Source organism: Colobus angolensis, unplaced genomic scaffold, assembly GCF_000951035.1.
Source record: "Colobus angolensis palliatus isolate OR3802 unplaced genomic scaffold, Cang.pa_1.0 Scaffold181, whole genome shotgun sequence".
Classification (NCBI taxonomy): Eukaryota; Metazoa; Chordata; class Mammalia; order Primates; family Cercopithecidae; genus Colobus; species Colobus angolensis.
Window position 1 is genome coordinate 5,775,397 of NW_012114944.1, and position 18,442 is coordinate 5,793,838.

The window sequence follows — 18,442 nt, forward strand, 5'->3', positions numbered from 1 at the left end:
TAATTATTGCTTATTTGTCTCTTTTCTGCTAGGCTGGAGCCCCAGGCAAGTAGCTCTTTTTGTTTGTTTTTGAATCTGTCTGAATCTAGTAGGTTCTGACATGTCTTGGTTGAATGGATTTTATTTTACTTTTATAGAAAGTCATTACTAATACAAATGCGAGACCTTTTGTTTATTGGAAACATTTATCTACTTTATATATATGTGTGTGTGGAAAAACTTATTGAACTGTGCTGCTTGGCTTAGTTATTTTGGCATATGTTCACTTCTCTGGAAACAAATTACTGTTAGTCCAAGAAACTGAAGAAATGGTTTACCCATGAGAATAAAATTAATCTCAATATACTGAACATCTGCACCTAATTTGTTTTTCATTTAGAACCATCAGTTTAATCCAAGAAAGCAATTGGTCATAGCTTTTCTGGGCTTCTCACAAAAGATATCTAATTGTTAGAAATGTTTTGCTCCAGGGAGGTGCTATTTCTCTGACTTCTACAGATACATTTGTTAATAAGGATAAACAAAACTTTAGAAATATTATTATATGTTAATAGTTATGCATGTTTAATCTTCCAATAGGTTATTCATTTGACTTCAAGAAGATTAACCCTACCCACTTTGAAAATTTTTATCACAGTAAACACAAAAAGTAAAGAACCTTCTGGTTGTGGCTGCATTGTCCTTTTTTAAAATTCATAAACAATTCTCAGTTCATCTATGAAAATTGAATGTTAATTTTCAGTTTTCAAGATATGCTATTTCCATATTAATGATTTACAAAAAGGAAAAAGAATGCCTCTGAAACTTTTCAGGAACACTTATACCAGGTAACACTATTAGGTTTTCTTATTTTGCACATGCACACACAAACACAACAAACAATCCACACCCCAGTCCCCTTCAACTCTATATTCCCCCTCAGTACATATATAGCTCTACCATAACTCATCACCACAGTTTACTGGAGATTTTGCTTATCTAGATCTCACCCCCAGTGAAACTATTTGAAGGCAGTGACCATGTCTTATTTGATTTCATAGTTACAGTCCTAGCATAACTTCTGCCACTTAATAAAGACAGTAATTTGTTTAAGGAATACATGAATGAATGAATGAGTAAACGTGAATATCAAATAGATTTAATATGAAGGGCATGGCCTTCAAAACTGTTGAAATTTAAATGAATAATTATATTTATTCCTTTTCAGTATCCACTCCCTGCCCTTACAATTTTGCAATCAGGATTTTTAAAGATTTTCTGTGAGCTTAATTTCTCAATAAATAACACTCTTGTAGGCCTCAATTTCTTCATCTATAAAATAGAATAATACATGCTATCATTCTATGTAGAGATGATGAGTCCTTAGCTATAAAGCATTCTGTTTGTTGGAAAAATTTATTCTCAAGGACTACACTATCAATATTATTGCTATTAGTCACACTACAATGTAGATGCAAACATCAAATTACTATTTAGAGATCAGTAGATGTCAGAGATAGAAAGGCTCTTTGGGATCTTCTTGTCCAGTTTGTCCTTGGATGAGGAAACTGAGCTCTACTCCTTTTACATCTCTTCTCTTTATAAATAACTGTACTCACATTCTCTTTGCCTTTGCATATGCCTGGAATTTTTTTTTTTCTTTTTTTTTTTAGTTATCTTAAGCATAGAGATAAGAAAGGAGAACAGGGCCTGGTGCAGTGGCTCACGCCTGTAATCTCAGCACTTTGGGAGGATGAGGCTGGGGGATCACCTGAGGTCAGAAATTTGAGACCAGCCTGGCCAACATGGTGAAACCCCGTCTCTACTAAAAATACAAAAATTAGCTGGGCGTGATGGCGCGCCTGTAATCCCAGCTACTCAGGAGGCTGAGGCAGAAGAATCGCTTGAACCTGGGAGGTGGAAGTTGCAGTGAGCTGATGATATTGCACCACTGCTCTCCAGCCTGGGCAACAGAGTGAGACTCCATCTCAAAAAAACAAAAACAAACAAACAAAAAACAATGGAGAACAGAAAAAACATTAGGTACCTAATACCTAGAAGAGATCAAACTGAGCATTTCTTATTTTTGCTTCAGAATTTCTAAATGAAACTATAGATTCACTTGAACGCTTCCGTTTATCTTCCAATACCCTTCTTTCCCTGTCTCCTCAGTCTACCTTGATTTTGGTGGTTTCAATTCCCATGCATATGTTTCTACCTTTATGTCTGTGTGTATGTGTGTGTGTGTATGTGTACATGTGCACATACACTATTATGCATAAACTGTATTGTTTTGCATCTTTAATGGTATTATACTGTGTGCCATTTACCAGCTTGCTTTTTCAACTTAATATTATGTATTTGAAACTTATTCATGTTGAAACATGTAGCCCTGGTTCATAAAAGATTATATCCAGATGCCTAAAAGACACATGAGAAGGTATACAACATCATTACTAATCAGAAGCACATTAAAACTCCAATGAGATACCACTACATGACCAGTGGAATGTGTAAAGTAAAAAAGTCTGGCAATCAGTATTGATTGATGGTGAGGATATGGAACAACTGGAGCTCTCCAACATTTTTGTTGAGAATGTAAATTGGTACATTCACTCTCACAAATTATCTGACTATATCTGCCAAAGCTGAACACACACATACACACATACACACACACACACACACACACACCCCTCATCTCAATTCATGCTCCCAGCCCGGTTGTAATACCTAAGAAAAATAAGTGGCTCCTTCTACCAGAAGACATGTATGAGAATTACATGATAGTTTTATTTAGAAAAGCAGACATTCCTTTCTTTAAATTCTATTTTTCCATAAGTTATTGGGGGTAAAAGTGGTATTTGGTTACATGAGTAAGTTCTCTAGTGGAGATTTATGAGAACCTGGTGCACCCATTTGTGAGAACCATGGTGCAGCCTATGGTATACTGCACCATATTTGTTGTCTTTTATCCCTTGCCCCCCTCCCACTCTTCCCCCCAAGTCGCCAAAGTCCATTGTGTCATTCTTATGCCTTTGCATCCTCATAGCTTAGCTCCCACATATCAGTGAGAACATATGATGTTTGGTTTTCCATTCCTGAGTTACTTTACTTAGAATAATAGTTTCTAATCTCATACAGGTCATTGCAAATGCTGTTAATTCGTTCCTTTTTAAGGCTGAGTAGTATTCCACTGTGTATATCTATACACCAGAGTTTCTTTATCCACTGGTTGATTGATGGGCATTTGGGTTGGTTCCACAATTTTGCTATTGTGAATTGTGCTGCTATAAACATGTATGAACAAGTATCATTTTTGTATAATGACTTCTTTTCCTCTGGGTAGATACCCAGTAATGGGATTGCCGGATCAAATTGTAGTTCTACTTTTAGTTCCTTAAGGAATCTCCACACTGTTTTCCATAGCGGCTGTACTAGTTTACATTCCCATCAGCAGTATAGAAGTGTTCCCTGATCACCCCATCCACACCAACATCTACTGTTTTTTTATTCTTTGATTACGGCCATTCTTACAGGAGTAAGGTGGTATTGCATTGTGGTTTTGATTTGCATTTCCCTGATCATTAGTGATGTTGAGCATTTTTTCATGTTTGTTGGCCATCTGTGTGTCTTCTTTATAGAAGCAAATTTTCTTAATAATGCAAACAACCCAAATACGTACCAACAGGTGAATGAGTAGCTAAATTGTGATGTATTCCTACAATGGAACACTGCATGAATGAACTGCTGACATGTTCAGCCACATAAGTGAATTTCATAGACATTACGTTGAGTGGAACAAGTCAGACACTTGTAAAAAATTTATTTGCTGTTCATATGAATCTCAGGAGCAAGAAAAACTAATCTATGGTGATTCAAATCAGATTTGTAATTACCTAAAAAATGGGTAATGACTGAGAATAATATGACTAAGCTTTCAGGGGTGCTGAAAATGTTCTGTGTGTGTGTGTGTGTGTGTGTTGGTTACATTAAAAGGTATCAGTCTGTGTGCTTAAGATTTATGCACTTTACTGTATATGTTATATTCTCAATTTTTAAAGTGTTATTTAAAAAATGATAAAATGTTCAGAACTTGGTAGACTTTATTTGTAGGGTAGGTAAGGGAGGATGGAGTTAAGAATGGTTCCTGACCTAGACTGTTAAGCACTCAGGTCGAATTTCCCCCATCCTTAGCCTCAGGAGCTATATGAAAGCCCTGTGTCTATGCTCTTTTCCAGGGGTTCTCAGATAAACATGCAGCAGAATCACTTGGAGGACTTGTTAAAACATAGACGTCTGGGCCCCACCACCAGTGTTTTTAATTCAGCAGGGCTGGTGTGGGGCCAGAGAATTTGCTTATCTTAACAAGTTCCCAGGTGATGATGATGATGTAGGCAACACATTTTGAGAATCACTGCTCTATTCTGCTTATAACATTTGTCTTTGCTGCATTTTCAATACTATTGGCTCCATAACCTCTAGATATCTATCCTATTTTACTACTGAACCTTTTGATTGGTATTCCTAGCTCTTAATGACATGACTCATAGAGGTAGGATATACTAGTTAAGGTACAATTTTGAGAGGAAATTATTGAGTTCAGTTGTGGAAAATGGAATTTTAGGTTTCGGTGGTAATGACTAGCATGAATTGTGATATACTCATTTGCATCTCCAAAGTGAGGTCTTGGCTGGAGTTATTAGTATACATATAGAAACCATAGAAGTAGGTGAAGTGCTCAGGTGTGGTTTATAGATGGGAAGAGGATCAGAAATAGAAAGCACCAATATTTAAGGTTTATTTACAGAAAATAAACTTCCAAAGGAGACAGTAAAAGATAGGAGAACTAGATCAGAGTGGTGTTATGGAGCCAGAGGAACAGGTTTCAAGCAGAAGAGGATCCATTTGTTTCATCTTTTTTACTATGATGCTAAGATTTGAATAGTTCCTTTTCCAGTAAATGACTCAATAAATGGATGCATATAAATATGATGAAAATTAAAAGGCTTCCATTGGATTTTTCAGTTAGAAAGTGATCTTAGGAAGAGCAATGGTATTTAGTGGACATACACGCTGGCTGTATATCACTGTTGATTAAACAGGAAATGAGGATATGGAGACAGTATGAGTGATTGATTAATGGGGTTATTGATCAGGAAAAGTATTATCAGAAGAAATTGTGGTGGGAAAATTTTTAATAAATAATAATGAATCTCTCCCAGTATAATCATCACCTACTTTCTATAAATATTAATTCATAAACTTCTTTCTGTAGCTCCAACCAAACTGTTTTATTATATATTCTATTATTTCATCCATAAATATTTCAGTTTATATTCAGTATATATATAATTCATATATCCCCACAATATCATTGTACTAAAAAAAATTAGTGATAATTCTGTAATATTGTTACTAATCAGTGTTCAAATTTTCCTGATTATATCTTAAACTTTTTTTTACAGTTGGTTTTTTCAAATCAGGACCTAAACGAGGTCTGTACATTGCATTTGGTTGATAAGTCTTTTAAGTCTCTTGTAATCTAATAGATGTGAGATATTTGAACATGTTTAAATGTTAAGGAAAAGGAGACACCAAAAATTTGGGAGAAAGAATGGATTATTGATGGATCAAAGTCACTGGGGAGATGGGAACAGAAAGGACAGTTGGGTCTGGGCGCAGTAGCTCAAGTGTGTAATCCCAGTGCTTTGGGAGGCTGAGGTGGGCAGATCACCTGAGGTCAGAAGTTCAAGACCAGCCTGGCCAACATGGTGAAACCCCATCTCTACTAAAAATACAAAAATTGGCCAGGCATGGTGGCACACGCAGGAGAATCGCTTGAAGTCGGGAGGCAGTAGTTGCAGTGAGTCGTGATCGTGCCTCTGCACTCCAGCCTGGTCAGCAGAGGGAGATTCCATCTCAAAAAAAAAAAAAAAGCGAAAGGACAGTTGGAAAATTTAGATATACACAGTAGGAATGTTTGTTCAATGAATGAATATGCCATGAACTTAGAATGTAGGTGAATATTCTTGACAATCAATTATAAAATATGAAAATTGGAAGGGCCCTTGGAAATTATTCTTATTTTACAGATGGGAAAACAAGGAGCTGTAGGTTTTTTTTTGGTTAGAGGGAGATGTTTTGGTCCTAAAGTAGGGGAGACTGGATAGGAAAGGACACCTTAGGGATATAGGGGACTACTGCTGCTCCTCTCACACCTCCCCAGACCAATACTTTGGGAGACTGAGGCAGGTGGATCACCTGAGGTCAGAAGTTCGAGACCAGCCTGGCCAACATGGTGAAACCCCATTTCTACTAAAATACAAAAATTAGCTCAGTATGGTGGCATGTGCCTGTAATCCCAGCTACTCAGGAGGCTGATGCAGGAGAATCGCTTGAACCCAGAGGATGGAGGTTACAGTGAGCTGAGATCGTGCCATTGCACTGCAGCCTGGGTGACAAGAGTAACATTACGTCTAAAAGAAAAACATATATATATATCTCCTTATACATTTAACCCTCAGAGCAACATCATTTTATTCTTTAATTGAAAACATATTTGAGTTGAGGAAACATCATATACTTCAACCATTAATGTTTCTGTACCCAGTTCCTACCCTTTCCAGCTCTGTCATTTGCTCAAACAAATCTGTTTTATTTAAATCAAAAGGGATGCATATAGGCCTAGATCCTAGTTAGATACTTTTGATAAAGAGTCTTTAACCTTGTAATTTTATTGATTTCAACTTCTGTTTTTAAATTATTTTTATTAATGGTTGGCTTTTTTTTTTTTTCTTTCCAGACGGAGTCTCGCTCTGTCACCCAGGCTGGAGTGCAGCAGCATGATCTCGGCTCACTGCAACCTCCGCCTCCTGGGTTCAAGCGATTCTCCTGCCTCAACCTCCAGAGTAGCAGGGATTACAGGGGCCTGCCACCACGCCTGGCTAATTTTTGTATTTTTAGTAGAGACAGGGTTTCACCATGTTGGTCAGGCTGGTCTTGAACTCCTGACCTCAAGGAATCCACCCACCTCAGCCTCCCAAAGTGCTGGGATTACAGGCGTGTGCACCACGCCCAGGCTTATTGATGGTTTTCCTCGTCAAAACATTATTTGATCAAAACAGATGAAATATGTAGGGAGAGATTTCTTTTACAAACATATTTTGTGCTGCTTTGTTTTATATTATAGGGTACAGAAATGACTTACTTGTTGTTGTTTTCATGATGCACAATGTGACCTAATTTACCTAGGCTTACTCCTTTCTTAGTTCTTGTACTTCTGTATTTCTCTGATTCATTGATATATTGACCACTTTTTCATTTCAGAATTTTCTCTGGACTTTGATACTGCAGTAACTTATTTTTCTCCTACTCATTTGATAGTTTATTGTTTTCTTTATTAACTCTTTTCCTTTAGCTCCCATTTCTGCACCAAGATAAAAGTCTTTCTATATATTCTACCTGTCAGAGGTCTCATCTACTTCTGTAACTTTCATCTATTTTCCCTCACATATTTGTCTCTAGCCCTAGCCTCTCCCCTCATTCCAGACTTATATTTCCAGCTATCTTCTAGAAATCTCTGCCTGGATATCTTCCCAAAATCTCAATTTCAACATACCTGAAACAAGACCTTACGTTTTTACCTGTAATCAGTCCTGTCATCTGATTTTTAAAAACAATTTATTGAGGTGAAATACACATAGTATAAAATTAACCCCTTTTTTAGGGGGAGGGGGGAGATAGAGTCTCACTTTGTCACCCAGGCTGGAGTGCAGTGGCGTGATCAGGGCTCACTACAGCCTCAACCTCCCAGGTTCAAGTGATCCTCCTGCCTCAGCCCCCCAAGTAGCTGGGACTACAGGCACGTGCCACTACGCCCAGCTGATTTTTATATTTTTTGTAGAGACGGGTTTCGCCTTATTGCCCAGGCTGGTCTCAAACTCCTGAGCTCAAGCTATCAGCCGCCTTGGCCCACCAAAATGCTAGGATTACAGGCGTGAGCCACCACACCCAGCCAAAATAACCATTTTAAAGTGAGCAATTCGGGGAAATTTTGTACATTCGTAATGTTGTGCAACCACTACCTCTATCTAGTTCCAAAGCATTTCCATCACTCTAAAGTAAAACCTCTTATCCATTAAACAGTTTGTCTCCATTGCCCTGTCTTCCTAGCCCGTGGCAACCACCAACATGCATTCTGTTTCTATGGATTTATAGATATTTTATGTAAAAAGGAATCATATATGACCTTTGTGTCTGGCTTTTTTTCACTTAGGATAATGTTTTTGAGGTTCATCTAAGCTGTCAAATGTATCAGTACTTCATTCATTTTTATGGATGAATACTATTTTCTTTTATAAAACCAATGACACTATATTTATTAACTTTTTTAAATGAGTCTAGAGTTTAAAAGACAGTTTCTTAGGTGAAATTAAGTGATTTAGAAGGGAAAGAGAAAATAACAGAGGTAGTATCTTAGAATAAGCTTCTAGTTGACAGTATATAGCTAACTTATTGATGAATAATATTTTCTGTTGTGTGTATATACCACAGTTTATTTATTCATCCATCTAAGTGCTGTTTCCACTATTGTGAATAGTGCTTCCGTGAACGTAGGTGTACATGTACTTGTTTGAGTACCTGTTTTCAATTCCTTCATTTGATTGTCCTTCATCAGTTTATGATACTGTGTTCTTTTAGTCACTTGAGTTTAAAAACTGCATGGCACATAGTAGGTGCTAAATATATGTTAGTTGAATGGATTTGTTAAATTATTGTGTTGAATTAGTTATCATTCTCTTCTTTCCCCTTTACCTCTTCTGTCTAATCACATATTAACTCAATTATAGACTTAACTCTGCTACGAATTGTATGACATTGGGCAAAACACAACTATATGCTTAGTTTTATATGCCTAGTCTTCTGTAGACCTCTACAGGACCTCTACTTACTCAGTCTTCTGTAAAATGACTTTCTTGAACCACAAACATAAAGCCAAAGACAGCCTGGGAAATACATCTTCACTTACAACAGTGGGCAAATACGAATTGCTCCTTGGAATTGATAAGCAACCTAGAGAAAAATCAGCGGTCAGTTTACATTAAAAGAAATTCAAATGACCCTCAAGCATATGAAAATATGTTCAAACATACATATAAAAGTTATTCAAATTAAAACTATGCTAAGATATTTTTTCCCACCTATCGCCTCATTTTGTTGGTGAGGCCGTGGATAAATAAGTTTTTTCATACTCTGCTCCTGGGATAGTTATCTAAATTGCAAATGCATATACCCTTTGACCAGGCAATTCCATTTCTGGTAATTTATCCTAAAGATTAGCCTGCACAAGTAAGAAGTGATATATGTAGAAGTTTTTTGTGGCAGCAATATTTACAAAAACAAGGTTGGAAGCAACCCAAATGCCCATCAATAGGAATCTGGTTTTAAAAATGTGGTACATTTATACAATGGAAAACTAGGAAACTGTGAAAAGAATGGCGATGGTGTCTGTCTATTAAAATGGAAATACCTTCAAGATGTATTATTAAGTGAATAAGAGATGGGTTAAAAATAAGACTATAAAATTAAGACTATAAATTGCAAAGAAAATTAAAAAAAAAAAAATACCAGGTGTCGTGGCTTATGCCTGTAATACCAGCACTTTGGGAGGCCAAAACAGGAGGATTATTTACATTAGCCAGGAGTTTGAGACCAGTCTGGGCAACAAAGCAAGACCCTGTCTCTACAAAAAAAAAAAAAAAAAATTTAAAAAATTAGCTGGGCAAGGCCACGTGCACCTGTACTCCCAGCTTCTCAGGAGGTCAAGTCTGGAGAATCAGCTCGAGCCCAGGCATTTGAGGCTGTAGTAAGCTATGATTGTGCCACTACACTCTAGCCTGGACAACAGAGTGAGTCTTTGTCTCTAAAAAAAAAAAAAGAGAAATAAACAAACAAACAAAAAAACACCAAAAAGATTAAGAATATAAAACCTTTCTAAAGACATATAAGAAACTGGCCGGGCGCGGTGGCTCAAGCCTGTAATCCCAGCACTTTGGGAGGCCGAGACGGGCGGATCACGAGGTCAGGATATCGAGACCATCCTGGCTAACACGGTGAAACCCCGTCTCTACTAAAAAATACAAAAAAAACTAGCCGGGCGACGTGGCGGACGCCTGTAGTCCCAGCTGCTTGGGAGGCTGAGGCAGGAGAATGGCGTAAACCCAGGAGGCGGAGGTTGCAGTGAGCTGAGATCTCGCCACTGCACTCCAGCCTGGATGACAAGAGTGAAACTCTGTCTCAAAAAAAAAAAAAAAGAAACTAATAAAATGATTTATCCAGAGTGAATGGGGCCGATTAGAGCAGAGGTGGGAGAAAGCTTTTATTATGTACCTTTTTGTATTATTTTTTGAACCATCTGAATGCATTTTATGCAAAAATTTTAAGGTAAAAGTAAGTTATTTCTAAAATGATGGCAGCAAAAAGGTTAATAGAAATAGATATGTTTGAGCAAGACTGGGGAATGGCAGAAAATTCCAAGGGAAAGGGATAGACATAAGGTAACTGCAAGTTTACAAAGGATATAATGCCATAGGCAACAAGCACCAGACAAATTACTCTAGTGCAAAGAAAAGTAATTAAACTGTGCAGCAACATTTAAACAGCTGAAGCATAAGTAAAATATTAGCACAGGAGAAGAGGCAGTAGAAGAATTAGATTTTATGTTTAACACATTAAAATGAAAAGATTTTAATTAAAGCTGTTATTTAAAGCTGCAAAATATTTTAAATGAAGAATATATATTATAAATCACCTCCATTCTTTATACATTCTCAACCTCTACTTCAGTCCTTCTATAAACCCAACACATCTACATTCCATCCATGTCAAGAAAAGTCATTTTTTATCTTGGTGACTTACATGGTACAGCATATGTATGAAAACAACTTTAGATCTGGGATTTGACTGTGTTATGTAAATGAACTAATTGTTAAAGTGACAGTAGAACTCCCATAATCTTTTCTGAAGGTAACAGACTGCCATGTATCAAATATTGTCATTGTTTTTCTTCAACTCTTTTTGTTATATAGATAAGACATGTTCATTGCAGCCAAAAAAAAAAAAAAAAAATTGGGTTTTGTGCCATTACTCATACCTTTTGCTTTAGTTAGTTAAACATTTTCAGTGGATACTACTAGGCATCTCTGTGGCTGTATCCACTCATTAGTCCATTTTAAAACAATTTAATAAGTGCCCATTCTACCACAAGCTATGTAGTGAATGGATATCTGAAGAGTAAGCAATTAGTGATAGTTCATGAGTTTGGCTGTTGGTATGCCTCCGAAAGAAGGCACCAAAAGACATTTGTGATGCCCACATTACTTAGAAATGTAGGAAAATCTTAGTATTTGAAACTCTTATGTCCTAGAATCTTAAACCTCTGGATTGAGATGGTGATGTTAGGCAGCTCTTGCAGTTGACTTCAATGCTAGCTAGGCTACTTTCTCCAAGCAGTGAGAAAGTCCTAAAGAGTCTTACTTCATTTTATTCCAACTTCTGGAGTTTTTAAACCAGTATTGTTTGTCTTCTTCCATGTATGTAGAAACTATCTCTAAACCTATCCTCTCATTTTCCAGTTTAGACGCTGCTTTCGAATATTTAGGATCTTACTTTCAAATTAGTATTCCAGTCAAAACCAGAGTTGAAATAAAAACCTGTCTGTCCTTTAACACTTTGATTATAGTTTATGTACTTCTGTTTACATGGGTAAAATTCATAGTCACAAGGAATAACATGTCAGCACATTCTGATTGAAATCGCAACTTTGAATTTTTCTAACATGGTTCTAGTATGAAAAAAAACTTCACTTAGCTTTATAGTAGCTTCACGGCAGTTGGAATAGTTGTATATTATGTGTTTTCTATATAAATAAACTGAGGTATAGTTTGAAAAAGTTCTTCAAGGTCACCTTGTCACTTGCAGAGTGACGAATTATCCTGATTTTCTGATTCTCATCTTAATGTTCCTGATACTGCTGCACTGGGAGAAAATTTACATACTTTGCTAAAGCTTCCTTTCTCAGACTTCTTGTTCTTCTGGTCATGAGTAATTCCCAGATCCAGTTTTCCTGTCAAACCTCCAAAGTACTGAAGGGTTTCTTTCTCATAGGTCAGACTCAGGATTTGAACCCAAAGCTTCTTTCTTTAAATCCAGTGTTTTTTCTTTATGATAGCTCTCAAACACAGTAGAGCAGCCTTGAAGATTTCGTTTTAAAATCTACATGGCTGTGGAATTTTGTTTTAAATATGATTATGTTTCCTACAATCATATTCATTTTCTAATCATCTTCATCTCTTCTCTGACTCCCATTTTTACCAAGTCATGAAAATACAAGCATCTGCTTTCTATGAATAGATTCAGGATCTAACAAGCCTAGATTCCCATGGAAACCAATCAAAAACTAAAAGGAAAAGAAAGAGTATATATTGAATTTCCATGAAACCTACAGCTTGTTTTTCATTAGACTCATGCTGGTTTCTTTTAAACTCTGGGCATAGGGCCAGCGAATATTTTTATGACTGGTAAAAAGGGACTTCAAATCCATTTACTTTCATTTAACCTTTTAAAAATTAATTTTGTATATACCATAAATTCTAAAGAAAATCTGAGCATTAATTTTCTAATTACTTATGTCATGGGGCCATATTTGTTTACATAATCTCCTCTTGTTTTTTTTTTCCTACTCATAGTTTATAACTCAAAAAAGGATGAGAGGGAATCCGGATGATTATTATTCCTATAGTATGAATATTGTCAACTCTTGGGCACGACATTTTTCCTATGACAAATCATAGGACCAATAAAGGAGGTCTCTTTGTACCTCCTTTAGCTGTTAAGCTTTTACAAGGTGCAGATGATCATTTACAAATATGACAACAGATTATAACTAAAATGCCAAAGTGAGGGGGATTAAGAAAACTAGGGAGGGGGTGGCTGGGGAGGAAAGGTTGTAATTTTAAGTTAAGCAATCAAAATAGTATTCATTGAGATGGTGACATTTGAAGCAAGACTTAAAGGAGGTGAGAAAGTTAGCCATGTGAACAGCTGAGGGAAGAGCATTCATTCCAGGCAGAAGGAGCAGTCAGAACAAAGGCCTTCAGATGGGAGCATGCATAGAATTTTTGCAAAATAACAAGAAAATTACTATAAATTAGTCTTCATACCTGTAATTCCAGCACTTTGGGAGACCAAGGTGGGAGATCTCTTGAGCCCAGGAGTTTGAGACCAGCCTGGGCAACATAGGGAGACTCCATCTCTACAAAAAAAAATTTTTTAAATTGGCCAGTCATGGTGGTGCATGCCGGTGGTCCTAGCCAATTGGGAGACTGAGATGGAAGTATCACTTGAGCCCAGGAGGTTGAGGCTGCAGTAAGCCACAATCACACCACTGCATTCCAGCCTGGACAACAGAGTGAGACACTGTCTGAAATAATAATAATAAATATATATATGCCTTATAATGAATGACCAAAAGGAAAGTGATAGGAGATGAGGAAAGAGAAAGAATGGTAGCCTGATCCTGTAGAGCCTTATAGGCCATTGTCAAGAATGTGTTTTCACTCTGAATGAGATGAGAAGGGTTTGAGGAAAGGAGTGACATGGTCTGACTTACATATTTTTAAAAGAATCGTTCTGGCCAAGTGAAGAAATTTTCTTGCAGTTTTAGTACTATCTGTTCCTTCACCCATTCTTCATATAATATGCTTTCAAGTCTCCTTCTCATCCTGATCGCTTTCACCAGATATGCACGTATTTGTCTAAATTCCCTTGAAAATGTGATACTTACAACAGAATACAATGCCAGTCTGATGAGCTCAGAGTGTTACATGACTATCACTGTTGACATTTTAGCAATGAAATACAGTTGATTCATATTTATGATTTTTCAAATAAAAGCTCTAAATCTGCTTTATACTTACAACTGCCTAAACTACATCCTATATTAATATGGCTGTGGTTTTTGGACTCAAATGCAGCATCTTATTGTATCCACATTTTGAACTTTCCCAGACATACTTAGGTAAAATCGACCATTCTATCCTTTGTTCCTCCAGTACCTTGTGTACTCAACCACTGTTATACCACCTATGACACTGAAATATATTTATTTGTTTACACATTTTATTTCTCCACAGATGATGAGCATCTTAATATGGAAGAGTATCTTAGTCATGTTTTTTATTTCCAATGTCTAGTAGTACTTAACGACACTCAATCAAGCTTGCTGAATTGAATTGGATTCATCATGTAACCTACCCAGGTCCTCTTGATTCTTAGTTGGCCATTCAGTATAGTTTTCACCTCTCCCACTTATGAGTCACCAGGATTCTCATCCTAATCTTTGGTATTAAAATAGATCCTGCTTATAGAAAACTTTAATCATTGAAACACTAGTACTAAATAAACTTCACTAATTCAAAAAGTTGTTTTATTCTTTTACTATACTTGTCTAAATTATGTCATCAGTATTAACTCAGCCTCTTGAAAAATTTTATATACTCTATCAGAATCCACTTGTTCACCTTTCCAATTCTGATGGGTATGTCATTCATTTATTTTTTCATTTATTTGTTCAACAGATAAATTTTTAGTATTTAATATGTATCAGGCATTACACTATATCTCAAAGTATTTTAAATTCAACCTATGTCTAAATATGTGGTGTTTTAGATTTTATAATAGTAAAGTTAACATTTCACCAACATAACTACTCATTTTCAGGCACTTTATTAGACATATACTCATAGTTTATCTTAATTATAGATTTCAGAAGACACAGTTTGGGTCCTTTTATTCAAGTCTTTCCTGTCACTTTGTCATTCATCTCTTTTCAAGTCATTTTCTTTTAAGGAATTTGGGCTAAAATTTTAGACTGTAGTTTGAAGTAATGACTGTAAACTTCATGTATGTAACTTTGGTTATTTCAATGTTGTGCAGATTGTAAACTAAGTGTGTGTGTGTGTGTGTACAGGTGCACAGAGATGCATGCTTTAAATTGTTATTTAATTGAATTGTAATGCTTATACATACTATAAAATGTTAAAGATACCAAGAAGGTTTGCAGTGAAGAATCTGGGTGTAAGGAAAACTTTCTATCTGCGAGTCAAAATATAGAAGTGATAGGAAAAAGATTAATAAATATGACTACATAGTGATAAGAAAGACTTTTTCCTTCCAGAAAATGTGGTGAGGAAAGTTAAAAAAAAAAAAGACAAATTGGAAACAATATTTGCAAATTATATCATTATCAAAGGTTTAATACTCCTCATATATAAGGTAGAAAAGAAAAAGACCAATGACCCTATAAAAATGAGCAAGAGTATATCTAGATAGTTCACAGAAAATATGCTCAATATTGTTCATCATAAAAGAAATAAAAATTAAAATCACAAAGACATAACATGCTTCATGTCTCAGATTGGCAAAACTCCGAAAGTTTGACAACATGTTCTGATGGCAAAACTGTAGGGAAATGAGCATTCACATATTCCTAAATCAAATGGAAATGGTTTCCTTAGCCTATTTTGTATTGCAACAACAAAATACCACAGACTGGGTAATTTATAAGGAAGGAAATTTATTTCCCCCAATTCTGGAGACTGGGAAGTCCAATATCAAGGTATCAGCATCTGCTGAGGGACTTCAAGCTGTGTCATTCCACAGTGGAAAGTAGAAGGGCAAAAGAGGGCAAGAACAAGTGAGGGAAAAGGGAGACCAAACTCACTTTTATCAGGAACCCACTCCCATGAAAACAGCAGTAATCCATTCATAAGGGCAGAGCCTCTATGGCCTAATCACCTGTTAAGGATCCCACCTCGATACTGACATAATGACGATTAAATTTCAACGTGAATTTTGGAGGGACATTCAAACCATAGCATTGGTACAACCCTTACAGAGGGAAACATAACAATATCCAGCAAAATTAACCAGAATATGCATTTACCTTTGATCTAACATTGTCACTTCTGGAATCTATTCTATACACGTGGTAAAATTAAGAAATGTATGCACAAGGTTATTTAATTGCAGCATTATTTGTAGTAGAGAAAGCTTGAAAGCAAATGCGCTTTTTTTGTTGTTGTTGTTTTGAGACAGGATCTCACTGTGTGACCCAGACTGAAGTGCAGTGGCACAATCATGGCTCACTGCAGCCTTGACCTTTTTAGGCTTAGGGAATCCTCCTACCTCAGGCTCCTGAGTAGCTGGGATTATAGGTGTGTGCCAGCGCAACCAGCTAATTTTTTTTTTTTTGGTAGAGATGGGGTTTCACCAAGTTGCCCAGGCTAGTCTCAAACTTGGGCTCAAGCCATCTGCTCTCTTCAGCCTCCCAAAGTGCTGGGATTACAGGTGTGACCACCGTGCCCTGCCTGCAAATGTACTTTTAGAGGGCTGGCTACATAAACAAGAGTATATTCACACAATGGAATGCTATGCATCTGTAGGAAGTAATGATAAATACTTTTATATAATGTTATAAAATGATCTGGAATGAAAAAAGCAAGCGCAGAATATTGTGTATGATATTCTCTATTTTATATATAGCTATGAAGTGGCCTCCAGGTTTATTGTTAAGAGAAAAAAGTAAGGTGCTAAAGAGTATGTGCAACCTTTTTTCTAGGAAAGAGGAGAAAAATATTTTCTTATATTTTTAAAATATAGAAGAGTAAATGAAAAATGAATAAAGACTCTTACATAAAGGGAGAAGGAGATAATGTAGAGGAGACAGGGATGGAAGCTAGTCTTATCTGAGTATATCTTGTTCTATAGTTTTGATTTTGAAACTTCATAAATTATTTCCGTAATTATAAAAATTTAAGTGTCTATAGGCTGGGAACAGTGGCTCATGCCTGTAATCCTAGCACTTTGGGGGGGTCAAGGTGGGTGGATCACTTAAGATAAGAGTTCAAGACCAGCCTGGCCAACATGGTAAAACCCCATCTCTACTAAAAATTCAAAAATTAGCAATTAGGCCTGGTGGCACATACCTGTAATCCTACCTACTCAGGAGGCTAAGGCATGAAAATCGCTTGAACCTGGGAGGCAGAGGTTGCAGAGAGCCGAGATAGTGCCATTGCACTCCAGCCTGGGCGACAGAGTGAGACTCTATCTCAAAAAAAAAAAAAATTTAAGTGTCTACAATGAGCAGTCCTTAAAGATTGATAGCCAAATTAAACAAAGACACCTGTGTATTAAGTTGGTAGCTTAACTGCAGAGTGAAGTTTTCAAGTGACTTTATTATTTTTTATTTTTATTTTTTATATTTTGAGATGGAGTCTCGCTCTGTCACCCAGGCTGGAGTGCAGTGGTGCAATCTTGGCTCACCACAACCTCCACCTCCCAGGATCAAGTGATTTTCCTGCCTGCGCCTCCCGAGTAGCTGGAATTACAGGCATGCACCACCGCACCCAGATAATTTTTTGTATTTTTAGTAGAGATGGGGTTTTACCATGTTGGCCAGGCTGGTCTCAAACTCCTGACCTCAAGTGATCCTCCTACCTTGACCTCCCAAAGTGCTGGGATTATAGGCATCAGCCACTGCGCCCAGCCCAACTGACTTTAAAGCATAGTAATTTTGACTCTGCAGTCATAGTAGGATATATCCTAAGGACAAAGAGAGCTACAAAGAAATCCTAAACTGTATTCAGTAAACATACTGTTATTATTAATACTGTTACTGTTATTTTGACACAACACAAATAAATGGATCACTATGTAAAGGTAAGATGAAGCAAGTGAATATGTCAAATTCATTACTAACCAAGATTTTCAGTATAAGAAGTATACAAATATAAACTGGTGGTATACTTGTCTGCTAAAAATTTATATTTCTGAATTTCATAGCACAGTCTACTGAAAAAGCCTAAAAGTAATGACTAACCCCATGAAGGATCACCTTCATCACCCAGATTGTGTCTCTCAATACCACTAAAAGGAACCAGAACTCCTTAGAGAAGTGGCAGCTTGGAAATTGGGACAAGTAATATACGAAATGAGTCTGGCTCATCTGGTCGTGCTGGATGGCAAGGTGTCTAACAAAGCATACTGGAGTGATGTCAAAGGGCCACAGAAGCCGTGTTGAAGGAGCTTCCAAAGATGGACAATTTGAGTAGCAAAAAGACAGTTACTTCAATGAAAACAAACATGTTAAAACTCCATGAGTTACGAATACTTTTTTTTTTTTTTGAGACAGGATCTCACTCTGTCTCCCAGTCTGAAAGTGCAGTGGTGCAATTTCAGCTCACTGCTACCTCCATCTCCTGGGTTCAAGCAATTCTCGAGCCTAAGCCTCCCAAGTAGCTGGGGTTAAAGGCCTGAGCCATTGCACCTGGTGTTTTTTGTTTGTTTGGTTTTTTTTTTTTTTTGTATTTTTAGTGGAGATGGGGTTTTGCCATGTTGCCCA

General features: G+C 36.7%; 1 protein-coding gene across 3 annotated transcripts in view; it reads left to right on the forward strand.

Annotated features, from left to right (window-relative positions):
- LOC105509964 (inversin-like) overlaps window positions 1-18,011 on the forward strand; it is a 50,058-nt gene extending 32,047 nt beyond the window's left edge. Inside the window, exons 4-5 of one of the 3 annotated variants that reach the window (XM_011939505.1) lie at window positions 16,299-16,389; window positions 17,884-17,921. In XM_011939505.1, the coding sequence (XP_011794895.1) occupies window positions 16,299-16,389; window positions 17,884-17,906 (114 nt within the window). In that variant the 3' untranslated portion in view covers window positions 17,907-17,921. Of the gene's footprint in view, window positions 1-742; window positions 829-16,298; window positions 16,390-17,883 lie in introns of those variants that run through there. The other 2 variants (XM_011939508.1, XM_011939506.1) reach the window with 2 other exon arrangements.
- The last annotated feature ends 431 nt before the right edge of the window (window positions 18,012-18,442 follow it).